This window comes from Vigna unguiculata, chromosome 9 (genome assembly GCF_004118075.2).
Source record: "Vigna unguiculata cultivar IT97K-499-35 chromosome 9, ASM411807v1, whole genome shotgun sequence".
Classification (NCBI taxonomy): Eukaryota; Viridiplantae; Streptophyta; class Magnoliopsida; order Fabales; family Fabaceae; genus Vigna; species Vigna unguiculata.
Window position 1 is genome coordinate 5,729,111 of NC_040287.1, and position 13,158 is coordinate 5,742,268.

Here is a 13,158-nt window from a genome sequence, read left to right on the forward strand (position 1 = left end):
TATTTGGGAAGAAAACAAAGGAAAAAAAAAAGTTGATGAAGAGAGACGAAGGTGAAGTAAAGACAAAGCAGTGTAGCCGGTTAAGGAGACGGCCAGAAACAACGATCCGTACAGCCGGCTATTCCCTGTGATTGCCAGCACAATCTATTCTAACCCTTTTCCCTTTTCCCTCACTTTAAAACCCTCTCAGTTTCACGACTTAGTCATATTTTTCTCTTCCGTCAAAAATACTTCTTCTCCCTGCTCTCTCTTTTTCTTTCCATGGGGAAACACCCAAGACACAAAACCAATGCAACCACTAACAACAACAACAACAACCTTAACTCCACCAACACCGTCACCACCAAGGTTAAACGAACAAGAAGAAGTGTCCCCAGAGATTCCCCTCCTCAACGCAGCTCAATATACAGAGGAGTCACTAGGTTAGCTCCCTTTCATTAATTTCAATCCTCGACATCCATAATGATTAGAAATTGAAGTGTGAGTCTAAGTTTTACATTGGATAGAAATGATAAAGTGGAGTACCATATAAGAGTGAATACCTATCAATATATTGTTTTAATGTTTTGAGTTGAGAGTAATGTTAATGCCTTATGTGATTGGGCTTAGGTCTCATTGATGTTGTATATAAACCCCTCTATAAAATCTAACAATAATTAACATATTATAATTTCATAAAATGCGTATTATAATTTAACGGTGGTTGGAAGTTTCACGTTAACTAAAGATAAATTAATTTTATAATATACAAAAGAATGTAAATCTCATTTTATCAATTTTATACGATTTATTGAGTTAATCTTAAAATTCACTTCTTAATTATGAATGTTTGTTATTTGATCGAGATCAGGCACCGATGGACAGGCCGATATGAAGCTCATTTGTGGGACAAGAATTGCTGGAATGAGTCGCAGAACAAGAAAGGACGACAAGGTTTCATGCGATTTTTTTTTTTTTTGTATATTTTTTAGTGCAGTAATTATGTTGATGAAGTTACTAACGTGTTTCCTTTTGGATTTGGCAATGGTTCTTCACATATCCTACGTTAGTGTACCTCGGTATGTGTATATAATAATAGTGTGTATTACATGATTTGATGCTTATGATGGAGGAGAAAAAGTGAAGAATTAATGGAGTATAATCTGTTGTTGTTGAAGGTGCTTATGACGATGAAGAGGCTGCAGCACACGCTTACGATTTAGCAGCATTGAAATACTGGGGTCAAGATACCATACTTAATTTTCCAGTATACTCTCTCTCTTAAAACACCACTCTCTATTTCATTTTGATGTTGGTTTTCTACTGTGATTTCCAGTTTTGGAAAGACTTTTGCACTATGGATTAAAGACGGAGTGGTCGAAGAAAAATGATTTTTTAAATATTAAAGTTTGACAATTTCTTTTTATAACTTTTGATGTCATTTTTTTATTTTTAATATTTTAAAATCATTTAAAAGATGTTATTTCATATTATAAAAAAAATTTATCAAAATTTAGTAGTTAAAATATTGGTTCTTTTATAAAAATGGGTGCCTTTGATTCATTTATTACAAAAATATGTCAATTTACTAATTAATTACATGGTCGAGTCATTTTGTTAATGATTTTACTAGTTTTTTTACAAAATTGTATCGTATTGATTTATTTATTATAAAGATGAATCAGTTTATTAATTAATTACGTCGCAGATTTGACTCACAATTTGATTCCTCTTTATTTTTTCTTTAACTTTTATAATAATTTTTAAAGTTTTATATTTTTTTTAAATAAATTTTTAATAATTTGATTAAAATTATTTTAAATAAAATTTTATTAATGTAAATTTTATAATAAAATGAAACAATAAAATTTAAAATATAAGTTTTAAAATATCAAAATATTAATAAAATTTTATTTAAAATATTTTTAATCAAATTTTATTATTGTAAATTTTATAATAAATTATAATAATAAAATCTAAAATATTAAGTTTTAAAATATCAAAATTTTAATAACTTTTTTTAGATATTTTTAATCAAATTTTATAATAAAATGTAATAATAAAATTTAAAATATTAAGTTTTAAAATATCAAAATTTTAATAAAATTTTATTTAAAATGTTTTTAATCAAATTATTAAAAAAATTTAAAAAAATATATATAAAACTTTAAAAGTTATATAAAAGTTAAAAATAAATAGAGAAAAGTCAAATCATTAATAAATTGACTCTATCATATAATTAATAAGTAAACTGACCAATTTTTGTAAATAATAAGTCAAAATGACCCATTTTTGTAAAAGAATTCAAAATATCATTAGACGTGTTAGAAGGATGTTGAGAATGATGGGTGCAGAAATTCTTAGAGGAAAAAAATCAGAAATAATAAAATAATTTAGTTTAGTGAATAAATTGAGGAAAAATTTCTTTTTGCACTTAAGAAAAAGTATACTTAAAAAAAAATGTGACTAAGGGGTGTTAATGTAGTAAAAGAAAAAGAAAAATTAAAAAAATAACATATTTGTTACCAAATTGCAGTTATGTACGTACCAGAATGAAGTGAAAGAAATGGAGGGTCAATCTCGAGAAGAGTATATTGGATCATTAAGAAGGTAAAAACTATTTTGCAATCTGCTAGTTTTTTTTTGTGTTATTTTTTATTGTATCTTTATAATATATTAATTACTGCTCATTTTCACATTTTAAAATGTATTAAAAAATATTTAAAATATTAACGTAATATATTTTTAATATTCAACAAAAAATAATAAAAAAAATCAATAAAAAAAAATCTGAACTCGTATTTCTTTTATGCTTTTAGGATTAATTGTTGCAAAAAGCAAACCTTTATTTTGGTCTTTTTAAGAAAAAAAATTAAAATATTGCAGGAAAAGCAGCGGCTTTTCTCGTGGAGTGTCTAAATACAGAGGTGTTGCAAGGTAGTATTCCCTCCAATTTATTTAATATGCGATTTTAAGGGAATTATTTTTCTATTTATTGTTATTTATGAAGTTGTATATCACAAATTTGTAAATGTGTTTATTGTGATAGATACAGTTTACTGCTTCACTTCTTTATTAGATTTAAATTATTTTATTTTATTCCTTAACTTTTATTTACAAAACAAAATAAGAAATAGATGAAAATGAATAGAAGAAGTTATTGCATTAACATTTATGATTAAATATTATTTGTCTCTTTTAAATGATCAAACTTTATTTTTTATCTCTAAACTTTTCTTTTATATTTCTTTTAAAACATTATCTAAACCGTTTTTAATTAAAAAATTATGAAAAAAGGGATAAAAGTAAAATCTTCTTCCACCTATTTTTTAAGTGTTCAATTTAAAAAAAAATTATTTTATGGAAATTTTTAAAATTTAAAACAAAAGTAATTGCTTTTCTGTCCTTTTATAATTATTTTACCTATTTTTTTTTTAACTTTTTTATATATTGTGATAGAGATATGAGTAGAATAAAGAATAATGTCTTGTAAATGTTAATTAAAACATAAAAAATACTGTAATTCTTTATTGAAAACAATGACGGAGGGAATACAATACTATATATAAATATAATAACAAGTCTCTTATAGTTTTTTCTTCACGACATTTATTTTTTATATTTTCGATGTAATTTTATATAAGTGTATATTATATTACTTCATGCTAAATCTATTATGAGACTTAGGTAAGAAATATTTAATGTGTTTGTCCTTTTAGTGATAGTGTAGTGGATTTTTACAGAGAAAAACTCAAATGAGGGGTTTATTGTTCTAAATGGAATCTAAGTGTAATATCTAAACTCAAATATTATTAACACCTTGTATTTATCTAAAGAACGATATTTAATACCTTGGACGAACCATAGTTCCGTTCTTTAGACAATTGACTTTGAACATTTACATATCGATCAGAAATAAGAAGATTTCACATATAAATAAGTAAAAACATTACTTGTAGACTTCAAGTCCATTTATTTTTTTTTTCTTGAAAAATTAAAGTTGATAATTCAATAAAAAAATAACTAGAATTACCTGATTTTTCCTAAAATAAAAAGTCAGAATCCGTTAAAAAATTTGTTACAATATATAATGTTACAGTATTTTTCTTTATCTTTCGTCAGTTTTGTTCTTTTCTCGTGTCATTTTATGGTTTTTTCTTTTGATTTTAGATTCAACCAAATATGAATATAAATTTTCTTTGTCATCACTTGTGAGAACTTTTCTCTGTCATATGTATCCACTAAACAATTATTTAAACTTTAAACCATTTTCAAATAACAATAGAAATAAAGAAATAATTAAAAATGTTATATTTCTTGAAATTTAAAAAGCATTGACAAAAAAAAACAATTTGTTCTCTAAAGATTACTACTCATTTATAAAAAGACCATTGTAAATGAACAAAACCCTAATATTTTATTAGAATTAAAACTATATTTATTTATCAGTGGGAATGAGATTTTAAGGGTGTTAATATCCAAAATTATTTTAAAGCTATCGTTTTTTAATTGAAAAAAATAGTTATATTTATTTTTTATTATTAAATTGTTTTTCCTACTTTTAATATATTGTTTTTTCGAAATTCAGACACCATCATAATGGAAGATGGGAGGCTCGGATTGGCAGGGTTTTCGGCAACAAATATCTTTACCTCGGAACTTACGGTAACACTTCACAATTCTTCTTTTACTATTTTAATATAACTTAATATTATTTTCTTTCCTTCTTTCAAGAATTTCTGTCATTTTTTTTACATATAAAAATGCTTTATTTGAACTTTATAATATTAAAAAAATAAATTAACATTAAATAAAATTTTAGTAGACACAAAGTATTCATATCATATTGAAAAAGTTTCAATTTTACAGCCACACAAGAAGAAGCTGCAACAGCATACGACATGGCAGCTATTGAATATCGAGGACTCAACGCTGTGACCAATTTCGACCTTAGCCGCTACATAAAGTGGCTTAAGCCAAACAACAACGACAACACTGTGAACCCTAATGTTCTTGACGCTAACCCTAATTCTGAGACCAACTTTACCCCAAATTCTAATCAACAACAAGGATTCAATTTTTTCCAGAGTCAAGAATCGACGGCGACTCAGCCTCGATCTTCTGGCGCCACGTCAGCCCTAGGACTTTTGCTGCAGTCGTCCAAGTTCAAGGAGATGATGGAGATGACTTCCGCCGCCGATTTATCGACGGCGGCGTCGGAGTCTGAGTTGGTGCCGTGCACGTTTCCCGATGACATTCAGACCTATTTCGAGTGCGAAGATTCCAACAGATATGGAGAAGGGGATGATAACATGTTCAGCGAGCTCAACGGGTTTGTGCCCCATATGTTCCATTGTGATGAGTTTTGAGTCTTGAAAATGCACCCTGGAAGTAGAAGATTGTTTGTGGTTGCTTTGTTGATTTAGTTTTTTCATTAGGCTTATTTCTCAGTTTGTGAATATGGAACAGTAATTTGTTGATAGTGAGACACTGATCGGAGAAGAGAACAAGAAGAGCATTGCATTATTTGGGAAACTGAACTTGGATTAGTGATCATGGTCAGAGGAGGATGCATGACAAGTTCTTTATTTGTTGTAGCTGAAAAGAAAATAAGCATCGCAAGAAAGATGCAAAATAAACACATTTTACCACTTTTTTTTTTTTTCCCTTTACAAACAGGAATCAAATGTTTCTTATTTATAAAGCTAGCCCGGTGGATATTGATTATGATTTGTAAGTTAAATTTTGAGCAACTTTAATCTTACGAAATATTGATTATTTATAATTTTGTAAGTTAATATTTTGTACAATTTTCCTTGTCGTTTACAGAAAAAGATTTTCCATTATGCAAATGATGCTCAATTGATTATGTTTAAGAATTTCTACTAAAAGAATGTTATGAATACAGTCCAATATTGGCTATCTTTCCTTATTAACTCCTTCAAATGTGACTTATTATTCTTCCTCAGTTCTTTGAAACATAAGCCTTTCACCTATTATGTGTTGTGAACATTCACTATTTAGGTACGAAAGCATAGATTTTCGTCCTATTGTTAAGTAAGTTTGCATATCTTTTTAATTTTTTTATATTTTTAAGTATTTAGGGGCTTAACAACACCTCATGTAGAGGTTAAGAAGATCCATAATAATAGTTCTTAGGAACTTTGCCTTCTTTGTAGCCTAATCCATATTTTTCAAGGGATTTTTAAGATGATTTTATTAGAAGATTTATCCTCTTATCCCTTTTGATAGACATGGAATATCTCCAGAAAGTTTAAGCATATAAAACCTATGCTGTCTGTGGTCCATACATACCCAAGTTGTTTATAAACATTTGTTATCAACTTGGTCGGATCGAGATTCAAAGATGGGTCGTAGAACACCAACAAGCTCGCCTATGATAAGTTTAGCCAATACAATATATGGCTGAACATGACCTAACATGAAGAGGTTGGTTACATTATTACCAATATACATGGAAGTGTGACCTAAAAGGTCGGCCCAAAGAGATAGGGAAAGTGGTTGTCAAAAGACGTTATGATGGGTAGTCCGTGCATAATCCGTGACCGAGAAGATCGAAAGGGAGATGGAGGAAACTCCTTTATAAGGGATAGTAGTAGCTCAAGAGAGGTATGATTCATTTTTTGGTTCTGGTCGGTTGACTGTAAAGTTGAGATTGGAACATTGGCGCCCACCGTGGGGTCTGGTAAAACGAGAAGCCGAAACAACTTGTAGTAGAATTACGTGACAATGACAACAATGAAAACCGGGAATAATGGCAGCGACCCATCCACTATAGAGCGAGTCATGCAACACATCGAGAGCTTAAGGCAAGGAATGGAGCAATACGAAAGCAGGTGGAAGGAGAACAAGCTTGGTGGCAGGCTGATGATGAGAGACTCCAACTAGAGATGGAAGCCAAATGTGAAAGGTTGCAAAAAGAGTCTGTGGAGTCACGCCAACGCCTTGAAGAATCGTTACGTCGACAAGAACAATTGCAGAAATGCAATAAGGAGCTACACACCTGGTTGAGGAAGCACAACAACTTCTGGGATCGTAACGCTCGAGAGGAGATACAAAGCAGGAGGAAGGTCATCCTTTCGCTAGGAGAATCATGGAGGAGTTGATATCGCCTCACTTCCTGATCTCGAAAGTGTCTCCATTCATAGGAGAATGTGACCCAGAAGCTCACATCAAGGCTTTTCGGGCAAAAATGTTGATATCCAAAGGAATGACGTCGTTCGATGCAAGAAGTTCGTGGGGACATTGGCCAACATGGTTCTGAAGTGGTTTAGTAAAATTCTCAGTGCCTTTATCACTTCATTCACTGCTTTCTCCACAATCTTCTTAGAGTGGTGTGCCGTGAACCAACCAAAGCAACTATAGATTGTAGACAGGTTTGACGTAAAGCAGCGACAGAAAGAAACCCTAAAATAGTTCCTCAACAAGTTTTTTTATATAAGTATGGAACTCGTCAACCCAAGTGAAGAAATGCTAGTAGGAACATTTGTCAAAGGCCTACGTGCCAAGCCTTTTAGCAAGTCTCTAATAAGGTCACCCGATGTTATGTTAACAAAAATAAGAAGTCGAGCGACGATTATAAGACCCGAGAAAAATTAAATAATTAAATAAATAATTATTTAATAGATGCGGGTAGTAGGAGCCTTTATGACATTTAATGCGAATTTTGGTAACGTGGATAAGTACTTGTTCAAGTGGTTGAGAGTCACAAGAATCGCCTTAGCATACATCCAGGTATGACTAAGATGTATAAAGGATATAAAATAGTCCTTATGGTGGAACAAAATGAAAATCGATGTCCCTGACTTTGTGGCATCATGTTTGGTGTGTCAAAAGGCAAAGATTGAACACTAGAGACCAAGTGGTACATTACAGCCGCTAGATATCCCGTAGTGGAAATGGGATAACATCGCCATGGACTTCGTGACTCATTTGCCGAGAGCTGCAAAAGGGCATGATTCAATCTGGGTGATAGTGGACAAGTTGACTAAATGCGCCCATTTCTTAGCCATTAATCTGGAGTTGTTGATGGATAAACTGACAGAATTAAATGTTAGAGAAATAGTCATACTCCATGGGGAGCCAATTAGCATCGTATCAGACAGGGATCCGAGATTCACTTCTCATTTTTTGCAGTCTCTACACGCGGCTTTGGGGACCCAGTTACGGATGAGTTCTGCGTATCACACTCAAACAGATGATCAGTCTAAGAGGATGATCCAGTCATTGGAGGATCTGCTGCGAGCATGTGTATTGGATCATATGGGAAGTTGGAGTGAAATGCTTCCATTGGTGGAATTCACGTACAACAACAACTATCACTCCAATATTGGTATGGCGCCATATGAGGCCTTATATGGGCAACAATGTAGGACACCACTATGTTGAAATCAGGATGGCGAGTCATTAGTATTGGGCCTAGAGTTCTTACAACAAACTTGTGATAAAGTCAAAGCCATTCAGGACCGAATGAGAGCGACTCAGAGTAGACAGAAGTCCTATACAGATAAGAGGAGGCAACCTTTGGAATTGGAGGCAAGGGATCATGTTTTCCTTAGAGTCACACCGAGTGTTGACATTGAGAGGCTATCAAATCAAGGCAGTTAACTCCGAGATTTGTTGGGCCATATCAGATATTGAGGAGGATTGACACCGCAACTTATGAGATTACCCTGCCACCACACTTGACGAATTTGCACAATGTATTTCATGTTTCGCAGTTGAGGAAATACATAACAAGCCATTCACATGTGCTGGAGTTAGATGACATTCAGATTAAGGATGATCTAATGGTGAACATAGGACTGGTGAGGATACTAAGCTCCCAAGTGAAGAAACTACGAGGAAAGGAAATCTGGACGGTGAAGGTGCTTTGGGATGAGGCCACTCAGAGATGACCTGGGAGATGGAGGATCACATGAGACAATCCTATCTGCATTTGTTTCCTGGTAAGTCTAATTTTCGAGGACAAAAATCTTTTAAGGTGGGGGGGAATGTAAGACCCTAGAAAAATAAAATAATTAAATAAATAGCTGGTGGATCACATGTGTTGGACTACAAGAGGGTATGTCTGTAGAATAGGACTCTAGCGGGGAGATTCGTAGATCTGGACTTGAGCGGGGAGGTTCGTAAAGGCAGGACCACGAGCGGGCAGGTTCGTGTGAGCATCATAAATCTTAATCTAAGGTTAACTATTTGTGTGACTTGAAGGTTGAAAAGCCTTGGGGTTTTAAGGTCTTGGCCAAAAACTAATTACAATCAAATAGTTGGGTGTACTTTTATATTATTTACTAGCGTGTTATTTATTATGACCTCACCCTTTCTGTTTGTGTTTGGTGATGATAGTGTGATTCGTTACACGGAAGCATATGATATTACAAGTGATGTTAGTGATGAATAAAGACGGAGATAGGGCTAAACGAGGCTTTTATCTAGAGATTTCTATTTTTATCTTAATTATGTTATGAAGAAGGCATTTTGAAACTTATAATGATATCCTTAATTTAGTTATGTTTAAATTATGGTGTGTTGAAAAATATTTTAAATTTTCCCATGTTTTGGGAATAATAAATTACGACGTTTGAATTTTCAGTTTTATTTATTTAATTTAATTAAGTAATTTCTAGTAGGGATGTTACAACGATCCATATTGAGACAGATGAAACAATGTAGCGAAAAAGAGGGAAGGAGAGACGACCACCCCTAGAACACAAAGGCAGACAGCCGTAATACCAGGTAATGGAAGCATCCTCACCCCATAAGTGAGTCGACCATAAGTTCGCCCCCTATGTCGCCCAACGAACACCCGAGAAGCGGATGGTGAGATCCATTTGCCCCTCTTCACAAAGCTAAAAGCTCGCCTACTCAAAGATGAAGAGTTGGCGAGATACTTATGCTTTCCCGTGGAGATTAACAAGCTCCTTGGAAAGGAAACAACGACATGGTGCAAGTTCCACAAGACTCATGGTCATGACAGAGAGAGAGTTGTTTTCCCCTAACGGGCCAATTAACTAGTCTAGCTCAGAGGAGCCTGCTACGAAGGTATATGAAGGCAGACTATCCAAAGGATAAAGAACAACGTCTCGAGTCGCAAAGGATAGTCGGAGGTCCCCATGAGACCCCAATCCTAGGGGACTTCAACACGATATCAGGGGGGTTTGTGGGAGGAGGCATTAAAAGGTCAGCCAAGAAATGCTATGCTTTGAGCATTATGACAATCACAATAGAGCCAACACTTCTAAAACCAAACCTGATCTTCTCGGGAGAAGACTTGAGAGACGTAAGTCCACAGGAGGATGACCTAGTGTTCCTATAAGTGGTTATGATGAGAAGAAATATGCATCGAGTATTGATTGATCAAGGAAGCTTGACGAGGTCATGTTCTAGAACACGTTTGTAGGATTACAAATTCCTAAGGACCAATTTCAACCATGTAACAAGGTACTTGTAGGGTTTTCAGGCGAACAAGTAGAAGTCTGAGGCCACGTGGATCTGCGAACTACCTTCACGGACGAGTAGGCAACAAAAATAATCGTGGTCAGGTACATAGTAGTAAACACAACCCTATATATAACCTACATTTTAGAAGGTCGTCCCTCAACAAGATAAGAGCAGTAGTCTCCACCATTCACCTAAAAATGAATTTTCCAGTGGAAGACTCAGTCATTACCATGAAGTTTGACCAAGAGGATGCCAACAAATGCTACACGAACAGTTTGCGTACGCGGAGAAGTGCCAACAACATAGCTCAAACTTACTCTCCAACCAAGGGAGCAAAAGAGGCCGAACTAGATCCCAAGACCCTTGACGATCATCAAGGACTGAAGCTTATGAGAGTTGAAGGAGATAGAGATCGCCTTCGGAAGGAAGATAAAAATCGAGGCCAATCTCGACGAACAACCAAAGTTTGAGCTATGCCAAGTACTCCGGTCTAATCCCGTATCTTTCGCTTGGACCACGAAAGACATGTTGGTAATTAATCTTGACATGATCTGTCATTGTTTGAATGTTAACCCCTAGGTCAAAGCAAAAATATAGAGGCAGAAGAGACTCAATGACAAGAAGGCGAGGGCCACAACCGAGGAAATAAGGAAATTGAGTGAAACAGGTAATATCAGAGAGATATCGTACCTGGAGTGGCTCGCCAATGTGGTTATGATGAGTAAGGCTAGCGGAAAATGGAGGATGTGTGTTGATTTCACGGATCTGAACGTGACATGCCCCAAAGATTCTTACACGTTGTCAAACATAAACACTTTAGTGGATAGAGTTTTCAGGTACAAATTATTGAGTTTCATGGACACCTACTTTGGTTACAACCATATCAGGATGCATTAAAAAGATGAGGACAAAACCGCTTTTATGGGGGTAAAGGCTAACTTTTGTTACCGATTGATGCCCTTTGGTCTCAAAAATGCAGGGGTTACGTATCAGAGGATGATGGACAAGATACTGCAACCAATGTTAGGTTGGAACGTAGAAGCCTATGTTGATGATATGGTGGTCACCTAGGCTAGCAATAAAGGGAACGCGTAGGATCTTCAGGAGTTATTTGATATTATCAATAAGTACCAATTAAGGTTGAACCCTGAAAAGTGCGTCTTCAGTATCAGAGCCGAAAAATTCTTAGGCTTCATGTTGACTAAAAGAAAGATAGAAATGAACCACGACAAGTGCATGCGAACAGGTCTTCCTTCAGCTGAAGGAATACCTATGTCGACCACTCGTGCATAACAAACAGAGGCAGGTCATCCTTTACAGTTGTACATGATGGTAACAAAGCATGCTATAAGCTCGATTTTGGTACAAGAGAGGGTCAAAACAGAATATTCAATGTACTACATGAGTCAATTGTTGCATGGACTGGGAAGAGATACCCTGTTTTGGAAAAGGCAGCCCATGCGATAGTTACCTTGGCTTGAAAGCTCATGTCATATTTTCAGAGCTTCATTATTACAGTAAAAACTAACCTCAAGTGAAACAGGTCCTCAAGAATCTGGATATGGCGGGGACCTTTAGTGAAATGGGCGATGGAGCTCGTAGAGTACGATATCACATACGAGCCCCGAGGTCTCGTCAAGGCCCAAGTCCTGGTCAATTTCGTGGCTGAGTTAACTCTCCCTAAATTGACCAGACAAGTCGACTAGTCAGGTAGGCCCAAAGCCAGTTGGAATACTTAAGAGTGGAGCAGAGTTGGTCTGCAAGTTCTTCTTTCTCATTCTTCGGTAGAAGGCACTGAGCTGTCATATCCTTCCCCTAGACCTCGTAAGCTTAAACTTTGGGAATCAACTCGTCCAATTTAGTTTTGGCTCTTATCAGCTCTTCCTCTTTATCCATCAATGACTGTCGAACTTTGGGGAGCTTAGCCAAATTAGATCGGAGTTGGAGGATCTCCTGTTGATCTGAGGCCATTAGATGATTTGCGAGCCAAAATGAGGAGGCTTCCACTTGGTGTAGGCAACACAAGAGCCCTTGATGTACAGAGGAATAACTCTACTTAGCTAGGGACTCAGAATCTGTAACAGAGTAGTTGTTTGCCCGACCATGAGCTGAGTGCCCGAAGCTCGTGTCCCAGAAACTCCTCTAAGCATGAATCACTTCTATAGAAGAGGGTCAATTGTTAGATTCTGATGCCTTCAAGGCGGCCCTACTACCTTTCTTTTGATCCACCTTGCGTTTCTTTAGCTTTGGATTGCTTTGAGTGGTCTCATGATCGCTCTCTAGGATCACCTTTAACGACGACTTCTGGGTTTTTTGTCTTGCCCCGACTTTAGCATCCTCCTTTTGTTTGATCCGACAAAAACAACATCTAAACCTTCTAGTACTTGACAACTTTTCTACTCGCCAGGCCTCATGTCTTCTATTTGCCGAGCACTTTGATTAGTCGAGTACCTCGTCCAATATAAAGGGAATCCCTCCAGCAAAGTCGAATTATAGGAAAGTGTTAAGAGCTTCACAAAAACACCTTTGAAACCCTTATATGACAATTGGTATAAGGTAAAGAGGCCACAACCGCTAACTCCACTTAGGGAAGCCATAAGTTGTCTGGAAGAGCTATTCTTCAACTCAAAAAAGTAAAGAAACATGTTGGCAGTGGGTTTTATACCAAGGCTGCATAATATGTAGAAGGCCCGAATGAAGGCCCAATTGTTGGGATGA

General features: G+C 35.1%; 1 protein-coding gene across 1 annotated transcript; it reads left to right on the forward strand.

Moving 5' to 3' along the window:
• The first annotated feature begins 232 nt into the window (after positions 1 to 232).
• On the forward strand, positions 233 to 5,636 carry LOC114164405 (AP2-like ethylene-responsive transcription factor At1g16060). The gene is made up of 8 exons (XM_028049073.1): positions 233 to 422; positions 851 to 933; positions 1,050 to 1,058; positions 1,158 to 1,246; positions 2,516 to 2,589; positions 2,866 to 2,916; positions 4,568 to 4,644; positions 4,849 to 5,636. Exons 1-8 carry the CDS (start codon positions 262 to 264, stop codon positions 5,346 to 5,348), a joined length of 1,044 nt encoding a protein of 347 aa, XP_027904874.1. The 5' UTR covers positions 233 to 261; the 3' UTR covers positions 5,349 to 5,636.
• Positions 5,637 to 13,158: the final 7,522 nt, after the last annotated feature.